This window comes from Nanorana parkeri, unplaced genomic scaffold, assembly GCF_000935625.1.
Source record: "Nanorana parkeri isolate BGI_ZX_2015 unplaced genomic scaffold, ASM93562v1 scaffold7, whole genome shotgun sequence".
Lineage (NCBI taxonomy): Eukaryota > Metazoa > Chordata > Amphibia > Anura > Dicroglossidae > Nanorana > Nanorana parkeri.
The window spans coordinates 995,170-1,016,372 of NW_017306275.1; the positions used below are offsets into that span (position 1 = coordinate 995,170).

Below are 21,203 nucleotides of genomic sequence, written 5' to 3' on the forward strand. Positions count from 1 at the left end.
GGGGGTGGGCGGGCTGTGAGTGGGATGGGGAAACAACTAGGTCTACAACCCTTCCACGTATACTGATGTTTTAAGCAGCTTTTGCAGAAATAGGTCCGAAGAGCCTGCGTTACTCAGCTTACCCCCCAACCACAACTGGCAGCTGTTACCACAGGAGTTCTCACCGCCTAGGTCCTCGCTCTCCACAGGTACCAATCCCAGGACAGAAACTCCAGGATCTTTCCACAAATCACTGGGCAGACCCTGCTTTCTATACAAACCCTTTCAGTTCAGGCCCTGTACACTATTACCATAGCTGGAGTGTTGGGGTCTCAAAGATCCTTCACAACCTGGCAGATAAGTGAACCCCCTGCATGACTTCACCGAAATCTATTCAATTAAATTTAAATGCAAGTACTTTTTTAAAAAAATTAGCTCAATGTGTAGCTGGGCATTTTTCTTCTGTCCCTCTAAAGTCTTTATGATGTACTGATACTTAGCTTACAGGTGAGTGCTATATAGTGAAAATTGTTCACACAAAAATCTTCTTGGAAGAGATGAACAAATCAGCTTCTCCCCCACCTACCATAGTTCGCAATCCTGTTCTCGCCCACCTATAGAAGTTCCAATCCTGTTCTCGCCCACCTACAATAGTTCCCAATTTTGTTCTCACCAACCTACCACAGCTCCCAATCCTGTTCTCGCCCACCTACAATAGTTCCCAATCCTGTTCTCGCCCACCTACAATAGTTTCCAATAGGGATGTTCCGATACCACTTTTTCAAGTACAAGTACTTCCCCTCATGTACTTGCCGATACCAATTACAGATACTTTTTCTTAAAAGGGACAGGTGACATTTAAATCCCGGGCACCAGGCGATACGAATTCAACACCGATGCGCAAGCATCGGGGCATTTTCACAAGTAGTTGTGAAAATGCCTTGCATCGGTCCCAATTCCGATGCTAGCATCGGTATTGGGACATCCCTTGTTCCTAATCCTGTTCTCGCCCACCTACTATAGTTCTAAATTCTGTTCTAATCCACCTACTACAGTTCCCAGTTCTGCTCTCACACACCTACTCTCATAACTAATTCTGTTTTCACCCACCTTGAAGTCTTACTCCTCCAGCTAGAACTGAGGTATTCTCACTCCTCTTGTATTGAATGAAATAAAATTAAACATTTAACAGGGAATTGTATAAAACTGGGAACTCAAGCACAGACTTTACAACGCCAGAGAACATGAGAATTGTAAGCAGCCCTTAGGTGGTTTATCTAAGTTATTATAATTTTGGGAAGCCTGACATATAAGTTTTATAACACAGTTCTAAAAGAGAACATACCAGAGAGGGGCGGCTTGTGGGAATGAAGACTACATGGTACACTGACAATAATCTTGTGCTGCGGAATAGGACACAAGTCCAGGTCTGGTTCCCTAGAAAGAGAAGTACATACTTCATAAATATACAAGTACTTGTAGCAATATTGTTGACCTTAATGCAAGTTAAAGTAGATGTAAATTCAAACTAAACAATGCTCAGTTTGCTAAAGTACCCATAAACAATTGCTATTTTTTTACAGATTTTTTTTCTCCTTTCTTGCATCTTAGCAATTCGCTGCTGAATCCCTGTAGCCTCTTTTTGTCTACATGCATGCACTCCATTTCCATAGCTTTTACTGGAAGCTCTTGTAACAGAGTGGAATCGAAGAGATAAATTGAGAGACAGGAAAAGACCTTTGTCAACCTATAACAGGAAGTACCTGAACAAGGACCTTAAAATTGCACTAACCTAAAATATCCCACCCACCCCCTCCACAGATGCATACTTACTGAGATCCAGGGTCTAAGACCTCCTGTGTGTGTCTAGTGGGCTAATTTCCCTGTGTCATTTGGCCAGAAGATGGAGGTAGATGAGCCCCATAGAAGTCTATGGGACTCTACTGCGCAGGCGAGCAGTAGCGGTAAACAAACACACAGAGGTGCCAGATCTCAGTAAGTATGTATCTGTAGAGGGCGAGAGTGTGATCTGTTAAGTCAGGGGAGGGGCACAAAAAGAATAGGTGCACTTTCTCTGAAAAATAACTTATCTTTTAATGGCACGATCACTAAGAATTTTTTTTAATGACACTACAGAGTTTCAAATTACATTAACATTACTTTAAGTGAGTAAACAATACAATCATCTGCAGCTCAACATGCAGATATATTTTCAGATGATCATTTATAAGGATTTTTACCTTTTAGCAGAATCCATATCATCTATTAGGCATCCTAATACCATAATTTCATAAGGTTTTTTATGGGCAGACTCCATTGGAAACACAAATTCTCCAGACTGGGTTATCTGACAAGATAGAAAACTCAAGCATTATCTCATGTCTTCAAATGAAGACTGAAACATGTAATTTAAAAAAAAGTAATGACAAGATTTTGTATAAACTCATAATTTCAGACACATTCTTTGCACTTGGGACTGGAAATAGCTTAATTTGTTACAATTTATTTTAAAAAAAGGTAATTGACAATAAAGATTAGCATAAAGAAAATGTTTGTGTGTACAAATTCTGAAATTACTGATTGTTTCTCACCAATGCTCGGATACAGAATGAGAACAAATAGGGGCTAATATGTGACAACCCGGAAAACAAAATAAAGGTAAGTAACAAGCTTTTATTTTTAAATTGGTATTAGAAAATTGAAATATGGGCTCTGCTGCTTTTAATATACCAGCCAGTAACACAGATAAGCCACCATAGGCTACTGCTCCACGCTCACGCTTGGGATCCTCTCCTCTCCATGAGCTGCAGGAGATGCCATTGAGTTTAGCCAAGTTTGTAGAGCTCTTTGAAGATTGAGCACAATGAAATCATGCCTGCACTTTCAACTGCCTTGTAATGCAGGTCTGGACAATTCCTGGTCAGCAGGGCCACTGAAAAAAACACTTTCTGGTGACCAGGTCATTAAGAGTTATTGCCAGTGGTAAGGGGGGCACAGAGGATACCATTAGTAATGTTATCTACAGTAGAAGATCGCTGTAGGGTGGTCACTGTGAAGGAGGCACTGGATATATGTGTCAGGGCTGTAGTGGACTGCTAAATAAGCCAAATAATGTCTAGTGAGAGCACACCTATTGCTGCCACTACCTACCAGGAGAATACAGAAGATGCTGCCACCTGTGTCATGGAGACCTGAACTGCCTGCCTTACTGAAGGAATGTGCCACTTAGACAGCTGGCCACCTTGGAAAGAGCTGCAAGCACCAGCTGCTGCAAATGGGAGAGAACTGTAAGGCGCTGTAAACCATGAACCTGACCATTAGTTCAGGTATTGGCATTGAGAGATTCCTGTGTATCCTCCAAAGGTCTATAATGGCCACTGACTAGACTTTGACATGGCATGTTTTTTTTTTGTACTGAAGTCTCTATATTGTGCACCACAACCAAGTTATCATTAAATCAGATGTCTGTTTGCTCCTAGTAAGGAAGAACACAATCTCTTTCTGAACATGCATAATATTGTTGTTATAGCTCATAGCAACCAGAGTTCCTGCTGATTTTTTTATAACATGAAAATCTGATGGCTATTGGCAGCAACTGCAGTTTTTGGGCACATTCCCTGGAATTCATAGTGTTGTAGACTCCACATGATAAAAGTCCGTGCTTGCGTCAGATTCATGTACCTGTTGGAAGCAGGTACATAAATTTGGTGCAATCACCACCATACACAGCTGAAAGTGTCCTTAGCAACTAGTGACGCTGACAGAACAACTGAACAGATGCATGAAACTGGAAAAGGGTTTAAAGCAGTTTAAACATCATTTCCACAATATGACAAATGGTCTTTAGATTTAGAAAATACAGTACAAATGCTACTGTCCATAGGGTAACAACAATCAGAAAATATTTTAAATTGCGGCCTTTGCAAAGTGATATTAAAGTCAAAAGGTTAAAAAGCTTTTTGAAATGCTGATTAAATCACTTACAAAGGATGCTGCTTCATGATGTTTAACACTGTTAGTTTACTGCAGAATCAGCTGGTTCCTCAGCAATGGCCCTGATATCCTGTTTTAGGGTGGCTCCTTTCTCTTTCGTTGTCCTATAGAGCCACCCTTGTGTGTAATAGTAAGCTCTGTGTCTCCACAGGCACAAGGGCACAGCAAGACAAGCCATTCCTCTGCTCTCTGTCTTCCTCTCCTCCCTTCTCCAAGTCAGTAGATGGATAGCTGTTGCAGACTGCTCTATCCTTTGTGATTTTGTAATGGTCAGAAAGTTCAGGGTAGCGGAGCTGACAGAGTTGGAGCCAGCTGTCTGGAAACATAACTACTGTAAATGTTTGGGCAAAAATGTAAAGAAATACTTTGCTGGGCAATGTATATTTGTTTGATCATGGAAGAGTACAACTGTTTGTGTGTCAAAAGTGGAAGATTGTGGGTCTACTACCGATCCTTTAAGGTGTATGCATTATATTTAGAAGCAAAAAAACAATTTTTAGCATCTTTTTCCTAATCAAGTAAATATGAAATGTTGAGCATCAACAATTAAAAAAAAAAAAATTCCCTTTACAAATGAGAACACATTTCAGGAAGCTATTTATGTAGAATTCTGGGTAGTTCCAAAAAGTTCTCCAGATAGATAAGCATATTTCTACATTTCCTGTGTCCTGTGGCTGGACTTCACTGAACAGCTGGGATTCATTCTGGGACCTCTAAAGATTAGCAATTGGATGCTTTCTTTAGCTTAGCACACACTACCCACCTTAGTAACTATTGGCCTAATCAATGATCTAATCAGCTTTTCCGCACAAATTAAATGTTCTCCATCACTGGGATTACTCCATTTCTGATTTCTGTTTTCTATTCTTATTTTTTTAAACTAAACACAAAACATTGCTTGGAGTGAAATTTTTAAACAATCCCTATCTTGTGCTTCATGACAAATACACTTAACTTACCTTTACCCAGTGCCATTCTGCCAGGGTTCGGACTGACCAATGTGGGTAGAGCTCCTCCTTTACAAACCTTAAGTGCTTCTGTCTGTTCGTCACCCAGGTTATCACAAGGCAGTTCTGAGCAGCCAAATCTGGTATGGGAAGTTGTTTTATATCCAGTGTGGATAAGTAGTTATATCTAGAAATAAACAAAGATATTTACTTGGAAAAAAATGTTTAGCCACCAGTTTATAGCAAAGCATTTCAATACGATTTAAAGATCAACAGTAGGAAGCAGAGGCCTGCTCAATAAATAATTCACTAGCTCCGCAATAAAACTGAATAAAAGACAACAGTGACATCCAGTGGCAGAAACTAAGAAATCATTCATGCTGTACCTATCTTGTTTCTGATCCTAGATATAGCTCCTACACAAATGTACTACTTCACTGATGACTGATGTGATAGCAGCGCTATATAAATTGTAAAAATAGATGTTAAAGTGCTTTCAGAGTATGTCCTTAAATAATTCAGCAGACTGCTTCCTTAAAATGATGCATTTTAAGAATGACTGTTATAAAAAGAATGTATATTATAAATATAGCCTAAGATATTCATGGATGAGTGGAGAGAAGGGAAATACTGTATACTCAGGCCAAAAGAGGACTGTTCAGGTTTAAGGCTTCCAGCATGTGTTAACCAGCTTGAAGCAGAACAAGTGGTATGAGTATAAGGAGTATATAATAAAAGTCGGCAAACACTTAGGGGTCTGTTTACAAATGTTTTCACACAAGATGTACACAATTTTCCCCCATGATTCCCATTTTTTTTCTCATTTTAATTCAACTAGATATATGTGAATCCCAGGTGAAAGTTGTGTGAATTTTGTGTAAAAATAATAATAATAAATAGACCCCTTAATAGATTTTCTTATGGAAATTTAGGAAGTTTTGCCTATGCTGATAGCTTTTCTGTGATGCTGCACCTGCACAAGTGCTCTCCTGAACACAGCCTTAGCACTGCCAGATGTGATATTGCAAGGCTGTGTCTGGGGGCTACCATAAGAACCTACTGATGCAGCAGTGGAGAGGGGGAGCCATAGTGGGCAGCTGGAAAAGAAAATTTAAAGAATAACTATGGGGTTAGGGCTTTTCCCCATAGCTCTCTTTAGGGTAACAGGAGGAAACAAACTAGCGTCCTGCCGTCACCCTAAGCTCAGTATACTGCGAGCTACGGCTCGCGGTATACTGAGACGCCACAGTATACCGTCAGCTACTGCTCGCATTATACTGAGACGCCGCAGCTGAAGCGGATCCCGACAATTATGTCTGGATTCCCCCAGCTGCGTGAGTGACAGCTGGCTCTGCTTATCTAGAGGCAGAGCCAGCTGTACCCGCCCCCTCCCCCGTCCAATCCGCCAGTCAGCGCTGAACACGTTATGGTAGACTACAAAACCTAAAAAATACAACACGTGGAAAGAGACATTACTAAAGTGAAAACATACACTGAGACTCAGGGGAAATAGGGAGAAAAAGGTATGGGGACTTGAGTGGTTAAAGGAGGACTATGGGGACTGGGCTTTTCCTCATAGTTCTCCTTAGAGTAAAGGGAGGACACAAACTAGTGTCCTCCCATCACCCTAACTCGCGGTATACTAAGACGCAGCAGCTGAAGCGGATCCCGACAATTGTGCCGGGGTCTGCCCAGCTGCGTGACTGACAGCTGGCTCTGCCTATCTAGAGGCAGAGTCAGCTGTACTCGCCCCCTCCCCCATACGTTCCACCAGTCAGAGCTGGAGGATCGGAGCGGGGAGGGGGAATCCAGCCCCTGCCCTGTCACGGCAGAGAGCCTTGACAGGATCAAGAGGTGAGCGAACGCTGGTATGTGTTCGCTCACCTCCCGATCTACTGAGCCGACCTGTGACAGTCTCATTGTCACAGGTCGGCTAGAACTATGAGGTGAGTAAAAAGCACCTCCTTTAAGCAACAGCTAAACCTGCTGCCGCTCCAGAACCCACCACATCACATCATATCACAATGTCTAACAATCCTTTACACCAAAAAACGACAAATACCAGCGCCGCCGGTTGCAAGAAAAAGCCCAATTTGATGTTAGTGGATACACAAAAGAGGCTGCTCCCACCGGTCAACAAGACCCTCGATCTGGGAAACAAAAAAACAAAACAGAGCGCCTCCATAGTGTAAAAGGGTTATTTATTTGTACGGCACACAGCTGAAATTATACTTACAAAAAGGTCGGTCAATAAAAAGTATGTAAGAGTCGATGAAATATGAAACTCTGACAGCGGGAGTCTCACGGGATGAAACAAATCAAAGTCCTCTGCCCCTGTGAGTTCGGAAGGTCTACGCGTTTCAGGGGCACGCCCCCCTCATCAGAACCTAAGGGAACTCTTCTGTATCCTGCTCTATTTAAATTAAAGGCGCTCTAATCCTTTACACCCACTGATGAGCTAATACATCAAATTATTTTTGTTTTGTGAACCTGTGGCTTCACTAAACTTACTGAACTACAACTTACATTGTAAAGGAGGTACTTTAAAGTGCCCAGATGTCCTATCTGCTGTCCTACTACATCATAAAATGTGCATTTAATGTTCTCATCATAAACAACTGAGTTCCATTTCGTTAGTTACCATATTGGTCACATGAGGATTCCATTATTGGTTACCTGACATATATATTGAGTACATTGGTAAATTGTAGCTAAAATAAAAGACTCACAGAGCTTTACTCGTTTTTCATATCTGTGAACTATGGTATGTCAACACCTTGACAGTACATGGTTTTCTGGTTTCTTAGAGACTAGGAAAACAAAAGTGCTTCTTTAGAGCTGTACTTGCCTTATGGTGTCTGTATACCCATGATACATGAGGATAAATACACGTTGAGCTGGGAACAGGGGCTCATTTGGAGTGATTAATAACACAGCCCAGTATAAGCAGGACTACTTTATTTTTAAATTACCAAGACGTTCAAGCAGCACTTAATATAAAAACAAGGGCTGACCATGGAGGGTATTGAAGGGAGCCCAAATCTGCTCCGGATGGTTGCTATTACAATCGACTTTACCAATGAATTGTTATATATACTCCGACAGGTACTGGAGCTTGGCTATTGCTGTACTGGCAGCCAGCTAAAGACTGAAAACCACTGATAAAGAATACAGTCCCTATGTGTGTGAATTGCCCTTTTATTTGCGATATGTTATTTTGTAATTCCTAAAGTTTGTAACGTACATCTCCAAAATAACCACTTGTTCTATTACGTGCAATTCATCATACATAATCCAGTTTATGTTGAATAACAAATCATTTTCAAGATGAGTTTTCAAAGACTGGCTCAGAGTAATGCAACCTGATCGAGGGATTTAGCCAGAGACAATTTATTATTAAGAGTGTTACTCATACTCTCGATGCCTTCGGTGTCTGTATCTAACTACAGGATTTATTCATACAAAAAGAAAAAAGGAAAACACTTGAAATACAAGCAATGTAAAAGGCAGAGCCCCACAGAATTCTGCTGGTGATATGGGATGAAAGGATTTCACATAAAGCAACAGTAACTTTCAAAGCCCCAAAAAAATTATTTGCCAAGTCCCCCAGGTCAAAAGTTGAAAACTCACCCAGTGTGTTGCTTAAAGGCAACAAGGAAGTGTAGTACTTTAGAATGTCAGGCCAGTAAGTAGATATGCAGTGGGTCAAAAGCATTTGTTCTATGTAGCTATGAATGTAAGAGCACTAGTACTAAAAGCTGTTAGACTTCAGATTCCTAACTGTATTGTGAGCATAAAGCTAAAATTCACTCTCTTACCACCAATGTGCACACTATGGGGGACAAATATCAAGCAAATTAGTGACATAACTAGTTGCACATTAGGCTGGCTCTCCTTCACCAAAGTCTGTGCGACAGATTTACAGACCATGCTTTCCTGAGCAGCCAAGTGAGACAGTTTGCAAAGTTCAGAGGCAGAATTATTACTGAAGATGCAAAAATTAAACAGTCACATAATTAAGAAGCGGTCGGGGTCAGGTTGTATTCAGTGGAAGAGATACTTTAAAGCATTTGAGGGAGAACTTATGCTGTAAACTTGTAATAAATCGGTCTCACAATTTGTCTCACTGCGCCACCTGACAAAAAAATCATAAATGTCCCCATTGTGTCTGCGCAGTATAGGAAGAGCTTGCAATCATTTGTGAAAAATCTTGAACTGTATGGGGGACATTGATCAAATAGATAAGTGACATAATTAGGTGCAAATCAATCTTCCTCTAGTTCAGCACAGTCTCTGCGACAGGTTTATAGACCTGCGTCAGTTTTCCTGGGCAGCCAAGTGTGACAGTTTGCATAGTTCTGAGACAGATTTATTACTGTAGATGTTTAGAGTGTAATAATTTTCATTCTAAACAGTCACATAAATAAGAAGTGGTCAGGGTCAGGTTTTATTCTGTCTCAGTACTATTTTAGAGCAGCTGAGGATGGAATGTAAAGCTCATGCTGTAAACTTGTAATAAATCTCTCACAAAATATGTCTCACTGTTCTTGTTTAGCATTCCTTTGCCATGCAACAGAATAGATACATGTCCCTATATGTTCTTTCCTGCTGTATGATGTCTTAGTGGCTTTTGTCTTGATAGGAAAATACTTAGGGAGTCTTAGATGAACATTACTCCTTGGGCTAGTAGGACATGATCACTATTACAAAAGGGATTGGAACTTCCTAATATACTGGAGATTCTCCATTGTTGCGAGTGCTCAGTGCATAGAACTAAGCTTAGGTCTAAGTGATCAGCCCTAACCTGCTGCCACGGCACATGACAATTCTCAACACTGACTAGCTGCTTACTGGACATGCGAGTTACAATCCTTCCCCCTGTGTGGTATACACAGCACCCACCACCTTTATACAATATGTTCTCTGGCAGCACCCACCCCCAACAATACACAATTGGGGCATTTATCAAAACTGGAGTAGACAAAATCTGGAGCAGTTGCCCATAGTAACCAATCAGCTTCTCTCTTCAGTCTGTTCAGTTAAGATTTGCAAATGAAAGAGAGAAGCTGATTGGCTGCCTTGCACATCTGCTCCAGCCTCTTGTGAAAGACCAGGATGAAGAGCGGTGTGGGGGCGGAGGCAGCTTTTAGGAGGCGGAGATGCAGGAGAAAAGTCAGCTGTCAAATGAGACTGAGCTCTCCTCCCCACACCACCGGCATTTACCGGCATTGCCTCCTGTGACAGTAAATCAGGATGGAGAGTGGTATACAGACACTCAGTGATCGCTGACTTTTTGTAAATAATTGAGGACATAGTATATTTACTGTGTTCCCCAATTATGAATGAACAGGAAGTGCTCTACATCACTTCCTGTTCATTCAAAAATAAAATATTTAATTTAAAAAAAAAAGATTTTCTTTTTTGGCTTTGCAATTTGTTTTATTTTTGTTCAGAAAATTTCATTTCGGTGCACCTCTAATTTAAACATTGTTGATGTTTGAAAAAAAAAAAAGTATATTTTGTATTAACAACACAAAAAGGAGCTGGAAAGCTCAACAAGAAGAGTATGACAACATTTGTGAAGTGCAAACTGAACCACAATTACAGGCCAATAGCAGCACCTCAATATGTGTCACCCCTGTGCCAGAAAAGGAGGTTTGATCTGTGCCAAAACCTGCCACAGGGCCATATGCAATGACAAGGCCCACACAGAGGAGAGGAATGACCCAGAACTTCCAACGGCTGCTGGATATTATCTTTACCAAACCAAATAGATAAAACTGGCGCCATGGTCACCACTTTGTTGTATCCTCAATCCAAACTCCGCTTGGGGGCAGCCCTCCCAACCTCAACCGGAGGTCCTGAAGCACATATGAAACAGAAAACAGAAAAAAATGCCTCCTCCTTGTGTAATATAATTTAAGAAAATAAAAATATAGATAATGGTAGTCACAATCAGGATGAGGACATGGACATAAACAACACCAATCCAGCCCTCCAAGATCTTTCTCTCAGAACTCAATTGGACAGCATAACCAAACAAAGTAATCCACTGTCATTGGACTCACATCGACTCACACAGAGTTCTGATGAAGCGCATAAGCACTAAACTGCATCACTTGTGCTTCATTAGACCTCTGATGAAGTCTAGTGACGGTGGATTACTCTGTTTAGTTATGCTGTCCAATTGAGTTCAGGCGGGAAGGATCTTGGAGAGCTGGATTAGTGTTATTTATACCCATGTCCTCTTCATGTTTGTGAGTACCATTATTCAGTTTAAAATTTCTTTTAATAAATGATATTACACAAGGAGGAGGTGCCTTTTTCTGTTTTCTGTACTCTATACATGTGTGCATGTCTGGATACATTTTGGGGTTGGTTTCAGGGGAACACAACACGGACATCACAACACCACACAGAAAATTAAGAAATAAGGCGACTACAACATCTGATATCACAGAAGATTCTAAATATCCTTTGGCCATAACAAAAATGCCTGAAGCTTGAGGAACAGATGAAAAACGCTTAGGAACAACATGTGCAGATGTGCAAAAAAAGCTTCCAAATCTCGTGAAATATGCTCTGCTCAGTTATGAATGGAGGCTGAAAAGACTAATTTAGTTTCAGAAAGTTTTTATAGCACCAGTCATTATTCTGTAACATAAATAACAGACATAAATTAAACATATAACTGAGCTGATTTACTCTTTGTTAGGTAGAGGAAACATTCCTTTGGACATTGACATTGGACAATGTCAGCTGTTGTGCCACGAATATAAAAATACATTTACGTATTCTGAACAACTACCTCTTACTCCTCTTCACAGACTTATTCTCCCATGGAGGATCAATGACAATGATACCGTACTTTTTATCTGGAAGGAAAATGAATAACAAGTAAATTACTTTTCACAGATTCAACTCTTAAATATTTTAGTTTCTAAGAACTACAGCCCCCAAAATAGTTGTTAACAGCAAAAGATGCGCTGTAATAATGTTACTGCTTTGTGGAGGAAATATGCCAATAAAAGTGATGGCTTACCCCCTTGGACACCCACTAGTCCAACCTAACAGATATACTTAAGAACTGCACCAACAAAATAATTGCACTTGAGTCATCAGAAAAAGCTTGAGTAGCTCCAAAACTACACAAAACCCTGGAGCTGCTCTCAAATGGATAATCACAGAATATCCAATGCACTCCTTAACTTAGAAAGAAGCACTTCTCATTGATCAGCACGGTCAGAAAAACTTCTCTGTGACCAATGAGTGCTTGCCACTTTCAAATGAAATTCAAAATACAGAGCGCAGGACTGCACTACACTGCAATATGGAGTGTGGATAGTGCACCCGTACCGGCAGAGGGAAAGAAGCGTTCGATGAAAGGTAAATATAGCGAGGTGAGAGGGAGCCAGATGGGAGCGGGTAATTTCAATTTACCAGATTCACCTGCGAAAGTAGACTTAAGCCTAAAGGTGCCCATACACCTTACAATTATCTGCAGATTTTCTGTGGTCAGATGGAAAAAGTGCAACAGATTGGCCCAGGTGGAGATTACTCCATCCACATAGTTAAGTGTAGATGGAGGAATCTGTTCCACCTTTTCCATCTGACCACAGAAAATCTGCAGATAAGTGTAAGGTGTATGGGAAGCTTTAAAAACTCTAAAATGCAAAATAAATGAGATGCCCACCAATTTATTGGTGTTGTACCACAAATAAATTTGGCTGAATGGCAATATTACAAATACATGTTTTTACTAAACGGTTCTATGGCACCCTGTTGAGTAGACTTTTAGGATATAATAATAACAATAATAATTAGGATTAATGTCAGAAGAAGAAAGAGTATAGCACAAAACTTAAAAAGCACAAAAGTCATCATATCTTCTTGGTGTAGCCCCTGAAGAACAAGGGCATATGTTTTGGTATAAGTGTTTGCATAAGTTTTTGCATGTCAAAAATAATGCATGCATTTGTACTTAAAAAAACTATGAATGGAATTTACTAAAACTGGAGCAGACGTAATCTGGAGCAGCTGTGCATAGTAACCAATCAGCTTCTATCTTCAGCTTGTTCAGTTAAGATTTGAAAATGAAAGAGAGAAGCCGATTGGTTACCATGCACAGCTACTTCAAATACTGCCTACTCCAGTCTTAGTAAATTCTCCTCTATGTGTCTTGTGGCTTTTCTAGAAGGCATAGCAGCAGAACTTTGGATTCTCTATGACCTATTGGTTTTAGCTCTGCAGACTGCAATACAATTTAGTAAACTAAACATGAGAATGTAGTCCATCACGGGAGTGAGCTCGGAGCGGTGACTACATTACAACACACACAGGGACCATGGGGAACAAAAGCAGCCACCCTTCAGAAGGAAGGACATTGTCAGTATGAATTCAGAGATGATTGGAGGATCTACAGCCAAGTGATACTCAAAGAAGTTACATTTTTGTTAAGTAAGGTACTAGAATGCATTTTTAGGATTTAACAGCTAAGCATGTTGTATATACTTTAGCAGTGCAGTTAAAATATTACACCTTTGAGTCTGGTTCTACACGACCTAAAACTGCTCTTTTCATACAAACCAGCTCTAAAACTCTACACATAATCCCAGTTACAAAATTAGATTCATAACTAGCAACTACTCCAATGTTTAAGTAAAACACAATTAATTTGCTACCAACTTTGGTTATAATGTGCAACAGGCAAACGGGTCACACTAAATGTCCTAAAAGATGTATACATCAGATGTGTATTATGTTAGGTCTTTTGAACTGTACAACCAAGTCATCTGGAAATATTGATATAGTTAGAAAAGTGACATTAAAGGAATGTCTGCTAAGATATAATCAAACACATCATCACTCCTACCTCTTACCCCTCAGCTCCCTTGAATGGGTGAGTATTGGCTTAGTAAGACTCTCAAGAAGCTCCACAAAAAGCTGCTAAAATTGGCCACTTACAGCTTTCAACTTTCCATTAAAAAAATGCCAAATTGCTAAGGGTCATTCTTGAGATTTGATGACCTGAATACATCAGATTGGACAGCAGGTTGAACTCTGCCGAAACCAAACAGGCAAACTTTGTTAAAGCATTTCTAAACCCAAAAGGAAAAATCTAATATATTGCAGCTTACGAACCCTAAAAGTGGTGCCTGCATTTATTTTCTTTGTTTAGGCATTTTTCCTTTTTCTCGTGGTGATTCTTTCAGTAAGTTTGTTATTTTTCAACTTCCTTAACAGACCAAACTGTCCAGTAAATTTGTCAGATAGAGAATTGAGAAAAACCATTTAACACTGAGAGGGTTGCTTGCAACTGTTAGTTTTTACTCATTTACAGTATGTAAAACCTTAAAAGAGAACTATGGGGTAACCTTTTTATCCCATAGACCTCTTTAGGGTCATGGTAGGACATATAATAACCTCCTCCCGTGACCCAAAGCTCAGTATATAGCGCGCTATTGCAATACTGTTAAGATCCACCTCGCTGGCTGATTGAAAGCGGACTCTGCCTATCTAGAGGCAGCTGTGCCCGCCCCTTCCGTTCCTTCAGTTAGCACTGGAGGATCGGAGGGGAATCCCTTCGGGGAACGATGACTGACAGTCACCGCTCTCTGCAGGGAGACCATCAGAAAGTAAGTGAGTAACGGTATATGTTGGCTCACTTCCCGATCTATAGAGCCGACCTGTGACAGTTTCAATGTCACGCGTCGGCTCCAACTATAAGGATGAGTGTAAATCACTCACCTCATAGCTCTCCTTTAATCCCTAAAGGAAAAAAAAATAGTGCTGTAACTGCTAAAAAAAAGCGTTAGCTTAGAAGTTTAGAAGCAAATGAACAGGTATCAGCAGCACTCAGTGGAAAATATTCAAACGATAAAGTCCATTTAATTGGACAAATCATCATACATGTTGCAACAATTATAACCAATTCCTGTTCATTTGCTGCTTGATATACACAGCGCTATCCGTGAGTATCACTGCAAGCACCATTATTGTGATTCGGGCCAGAGACGCTGTGAGGAGTGCAGGGGGACATATTGGACTTTAAGCGGGAGTTTAGAGTTAATTTGTTAGTCATGTCCATCTAAATCAGCTAGTTAATTTCACACGACCCTATTCAAATTTTTACAATGCTGTAAAAATGCTCTTCTATAGAGTAAAGGCACCCAAGTCATGAAGTGTGTTACTGGTTGGATAACCAGGTGAAAATAAAGGAAAACAAAGCGTGTAAAAAAAATAAAACGAATACAGTCAACACATTTTAATGTTTGGCAATCTGCAATTATATTTTTGAGTTTAGCAACACTTTAAGGAAGTTTTTTTACTTTTAACCACATTTAAATATCTGTTGCTTGTTGTCTATTTTATAATATATTTTATTACAGTTTCTCTTTCTTTTCATTAAAACAATATTTAAAAATTGTTAAGCTGATTCTTTGAATGCTCTAACCAAGGAAATAAAGAATGTCCTGTTGTGACTTGGGATTTCCATGTGGGATCCCCCTTTTCCCATTTATTTTTCTTTTACCTGCTTTTCTTTCTTTTTTGGGTGATTTTTCCCCCCTGTTTTTAGTAGAAGTTTGCATTTTCCTAAGAAATGAAGGAGTTCTCTCTTAACACTGTTATTTTCAGCAGAAGATAGCGGCATTCTCTTTTATTGTTTTTTGAGTTCGTTGAAAAGTTTTTTTCTGTTTGCTTGTTAGTTCTTTTGTAATTTTCCTTTTATGTCTGGCTGTTGTTTTTATTTATTTTTGGATCCTTTCAAACATAATTTAGATTCCATTTCATCTGGTGTTTTCTAGACATGCTCGTAAGATACAGTGATAAAAAGGTGTGCAGTTGATGGCAGGACCCTGAACCTAAAGCTATTGAAGCTTGAAAGCTAAAGAACAATGCACATTACTGGCAAGTAAAAAAAAAAAGTAAACCTAAAATATACCATGGGATCTAACACACAAACAATGGAAAAGTATTCTTTGTTGATACTTTTTATCTGCACCCAATATCAGAACCTGTGTGGCAGTGATTGATGTTCTCCTACCCCCTGCAATTCTATGTTCTTGTCACATTCCTGATAGATCAGCTTCAAGGAGAATGGAGTGTAAGGGTGTAGGCTGCAATATAGAGTAAACTTGTTTGATTTGCATCTCAAAGGGTAAAATAACAATGCTGCAAACAAATATAAATAATACATTTTAAAAACAGAACTTTAAGCTTGTCATATATAACAAAAAAGGAAATATCTTTCACAAAAACAATACATTTCTGGGGTATATGTTTGAATTGCACCGTTGATTAAAAAAAAAAATCATCTGCCAAATTTGCATGTATTTTAGTCTCAGAGAAGGCTTTCCAGACACATAAATATTTTCTACAGAACCCTGAGTGACAGGCTGAGACAACACCTCTAGCAAAATACGATGCTTTTGTACACTCAAGATAATGTTATTTGCCAATTCTATAAAAATATTGATAGTGTGGCCTGGCACACAAGCCAACAGCAGGAGCCAGTGATATCAAGGAGGCAAGAATAAGATTAGCAAACATCACAGTCCACCTGGGATTCAGAGGATGACAGATTACTTTATCCCTTTTCCCAAAAACACTGCTCTTCCAGTTTGTAAAACTATTGAAAAAGTGCCTTTACAATTTACAATAATGGTGTTATGATTTATATATCATCTCCCAAGACATCACCAAGCATAGGTGATATTAGCACAAACTCCAGCCTAAATTGCCAGCTTTCCCACAGATTAGCAAGTTATTCATTAAAGAAGAACTCCGGACAAATAAAATCTTAACCCTTGCAGTGGGGTTATCCCGCCGTGCAAATGTTAAAGTGACATTAAAGTCACAAATCTGGCCAGCTCAGTGTGCTTTATATAGCTGGCATTCAGCCTTCTGCTATAAGCTCATGGTCACTTCACCAACCATAAACTTATAGTAGAAGGCTTCCCCTGACCGTACCCTGTAATTGAATAGCGGTCTTCAGCGAACATAGTCACTATGTTCACCCTGATGAAGGGACCCTGCGTGGTCCCGAAAAACATAGGCTATACAATGTATGTGACATGATTCTTCAATAAAAACACAAGGATTTAAGCTTGAGAGCTGGTGACCCTCATTGCTGTTAACTTTGGATACGCACGGCGCCATCTGTGGACATCACTACAAGCACCACTGCTAATGTAAGCATACCAGGTCTTGATTGCTGTAAGAAGTGCAGGGGATACCTCTGGTTACCATGTAACTAAACCGGACATTATGCCTGTTTGCTTGGGACAGTAACCTGACTTCAGTTTGGCTTTTTAGAAAAAAGTGACGTATTTATATACTTCCTCCAATCTTGACACATAGAAGGAATACAAAAGACATGCTGCATTCTGAATCTTTTTCTATTCTTTATAGTGTAATACTGAAAATTTACAGAGCACACAAGAATCATAATCTATAGAGATTAGTAAAAGATTTCAATGTTCTTTAGTCATCTGTTGTCTCAAATGACAATACAAATTGCAGATGTCTTTCTATTGTCTGAAACAAAAGGAAAACATTGCTCTAACATTGAAATACATTCTCATGGACATTCATTTAATTAAAACCAAAGTATTGTTAGTGTTTAGAATTATCTGTAAGGCTCAAAACATTCATCTTTATAGAACAGTTCAAGTACAGTGAGAAGTTAGATGAATGAACAAAGTACTTTAAAAGCATGTTTCTAATTATTAGGTTTCATTTTGCATCAACACACATCTGCCGAATAATGTAAAGCATTACAGCTGCTTAGCACAATGGTTCTAATGCTGAATATGTTGTCAGGTAGGGACTTGTAACATTTATCTACTGCAATTACTTTCATTGTAGGTGCTACCCCTTCTGACCACTCCTGGCTTGGCACACCACAGTTGGGTGACAAGGATGGGGTCAGGAAGAAATCATCAGTAGCTGTGCTATGTCTCCTCCTCACTGCCTTGGTCAGATGTCACCAAACATTGGGCCGTGTAGTGTATCTGTATGCACTTTATAAGCAAAAGGACCCCAAATCTACCACATCTGAGCAGCATATGAGGCTTGGGACCTAATGGACATTTGTGTACTTACTAGGACACAGTATGAAAATAAGAGTCCTCTTTCTAGCACTGCATGCTAAACTTATAACTACCACATTTTACAGTGGGCAGGTGGCTACAGGCACTGTATCAAACACGCTTAAAGAGAAACTCCAGGAATTTTCAAATTAACCCTTGGAGTGGGGCTAAGGGTTAGGTGCTCATTTTGATCTGAGGGTGAAAATGAAGAAAAAATCCTCACTCTCACCTGGGTGCTAGACTGGTCCTGGCAGTATCTTTCTCCCTAGGCTCCGGCAGTCAGAGGACCCATGATATCATCACGTTTAATGAGGACCCAAAGGGACATACCACCGCTGGAGAGAAGGGGAGAGAGAGGTGAGCGCTGACTGCCACAGAAACGAGGATCAGGTGAGTATATATTCTTTATTTTCTTCTCTAGATGAAAAGGAGCACTGCAATGTAACACACTGCAAGGGTTAGTTTGAAAAAATCCTGGAGTTCTAGGTTTCAAAAGAAACGCATGACCAATTTACTAAAGATTTTATATTAGATACATCTGAGTGTGGCTCAAATCAGAAGAAACATTACCAAAAGCATCCAAGGTACTTACAATGTAGAAGGGGTTCCATGCAGGAAATGTCTGACAAAAGGAAGCTACTTTTCGGTGGTACAAGATATTTCTCTCCCAGAAGATGAATGACTTGTGTCCACTCTGAACTGTTCTCTGTAATGCGTGATAGCCAGTCCATGCTTTCAGATGATTGCTGGTCACTACCAATGATGTTCACAGTGTGTTCATAGACACCCAGAGAAGACAGCTCCTTGGTCATATTGCAGAGTTCAGCCAAGCTACTGCTCCGCATACAAACTGCTGAAGTAACTTTTCCATGTTCCTCTTCATTCTGTGTGTAGGCATGGAGCTGTCCATTCTTCAATCCCTCTTGAATCAATACCTGTGATGCTTTCAAAATTAAGTCACATATCTGCAAGACAATAAATGTCCCAAAAAATGAATATAGCAGTATAAAAAGTCAAAAAATGCCAGACATTTTATTAAAACTCACACTCCTAAAACTCAATGCTTTCCGATGTGTGCGGCAAGCAGAGGCGATGCTTACCCACATTGTACATGGTACTTGGAAGGACAAAGAATGTTTAACACCACCATGGGGAAAAGCATGCTCATACTCTTACCAGTCAGAAAGTTTTAAAACAATCTTCAACATCTCAATAAAGGGGACTTCCAAGGACTCAAATCTACATGTAACCATGTAACTGAAAAACGATCCTTTATCTTAGGGGTAAGCAACCTCAGAACTCCAGCTGTGGTGAAACAAATCCCATCATGCACCTGCTCTCACATGCATGCCATGCATGTAAGAGGCTTGCAATGCATCATGGGACTTGTAGTTCCACAAAAGCTAGCATGCTGAAGTTGCCTGTCACTGCTTTATCACCTCAGATTGGGAGCAAGATCCAGATGTGCAAATTGTTAAATTACAACAATAAAATCACTCATAAGCCATAAGAAACAAACCCCCCAGAGGATAATGATAAGGCCTGGTTCACACCTAGGCGGATTGCATATGCGCGTCTGTCGCACGGTATTTTTAGTAGCCCTCGGAAACGCGCAACAAAAACGACCCAAAGTAGTACATGTACCTTTTCAGGCGTGGGCTGTTTTGTAGCGCGTTAGGGACGGGCTGAAATACGCCAAGGTGTGAACCAGACCCATTGAATACAATGGGATTTAGATGTTTGAGCGTTTTGTAGAGCGTTCGTCGAGCGTAGAGCGCGCTACAAAACGCTCAGGTGTGAACGAGGCCTAAGGTTACTTAATATAACTTAACAATGCTTTTCAATAACTGGAATACCCTCCCTAAATGAATTATAAGCAGACTATATGTAAAGCCATTCCAAACATCCATTGGACCTCAATAGGTAAATATCTTCAAAAGAAATCTAATATATAGTTGATAGGTGTAAAACAGAAATTTTAATTGTTTGAATGCAGTCCCAGGTGTTAATCTAACACAGGGGTGCCCACAAGGTCGATCGCGATCTACCAGTCGATCGCGTAGCGATCAACTTGTAGATCGCCATGTCCTCTCCTACCGCCGCTTCTCTGGATCCCCGCTGCTCTCCCCAGCGGGGATCCGAGAAGAAGTGAAGGAACCGGCGGCGGGGGTGGGCGGAGGACGGAGCAGACTGCCTGCGGAGCCTGGCTGCGGTGCCATTGACTTCAATGCACCGCCACGCCCCCTCCCGTCCCTGAATGCAGGTGTTTTTTCGTTGGTAGATCTCAATGAGCTCGTCATTTGAAAAGTAGATCTCCAGACGAAAAATAGTGGGCGCCCCTGATCTAACACATTGCAGGGTACATGTGTTGATGTGTTGCAGTGCTAATTTTTTCTCATTCCATAGATCAATATTCCTTTATCTTTGGATGCCTCTAATCCAAACAGACCGATATGCATAGTCTAATTTGGTATTGGTGTAACTTGCCTGTGGCACAGAGAGATAATCTTACATATAGTCGGTCCAACTTTCAATGCTAATCAGGTGCTCATAGCAACATGTTTTTGCATTAAATCATAAGCAATCAGCTTGAAAGAATCGGCATTCATCTACCCGATATATAGATCTCAGAGGCATAAGGCCCCTATTACACGAGCACCTTCGTTTCCAATCAGCAGGGGATTTGTGTACGGATCCCCTGTTGATCAGAACAAATGTCATCTTGTGATGGAGGAAAAAGCTGAAATTACTGGTTGAATAGGATGTAAACAGACTTGTGTCTGTTTACATCAGACTACCCCTGATCTGCCACAATCAGGTCAGCTGAAATGGAACTCTGATCCTTTTTTCCAGACCTGGCCAAAGTCGGGGGTAATTGGATGTAAACAGATGCACGTCTGTTTAGATCTGACTGCCCTAAGACTTACGTTGGCCATACACTGTTCTATTTTTTTCATTCAACAGATTCCTCCATCAACGCCTACGAGCATTGATCGAGCAATCCCCGCTGTTTCCAGCAGCCGCTGTCAGAAAACCTGAACATTGGGTGCTGGCTCTGTTCGTTTGATGATTTTCTGAGCGGCTCCTTCGATCAGCTGATTGAGGGATACCGGCCGAAAGGGTGCCAACAGCGGCACCCACTGTACGAATTTTGCCCTGTTCCTGAAGAACCATCCAAAATTTGCACAATAAC

General features: G+C 40.4%; 1 protein-coding gene across 1 annotated transcript in view; it reads right to left on the bottom strand.

Annotated features, from left to right (window-relative positions):
• The window catches only part of METTL4 (methyltransferase like 4), a 93,168-nt gene that overhangs the window by 52,258 nt on the left and 19,707 nt on the right, over positions 1-21,203 (bottom strand). The window contains exons 3-7 of the mRNA XM_018553521.1: positions 18,603-18,975; positions 11,728-11,794; positions 4,932-5,106; positions 2,220-2,326; positions 1,325-1,416 (exon numbers count right to left, since the gene is read on the bottom strand). Of these exons, the coding sequence (XP_018409023.1) occupies positions 1,325-1,416; positions 2,220-2,326; positions 4,932-5,106; positions 11,728-11,794; positions 18,603-18,975 (814 nt within the window). The remainder of the gene's footprint in view (positions 1-1,324; positions 1,417-2,219; positions 2,327-4,931; positions 5,107-11,727; positions 11,795-18,602; positions 18,976-21,203) is intronic.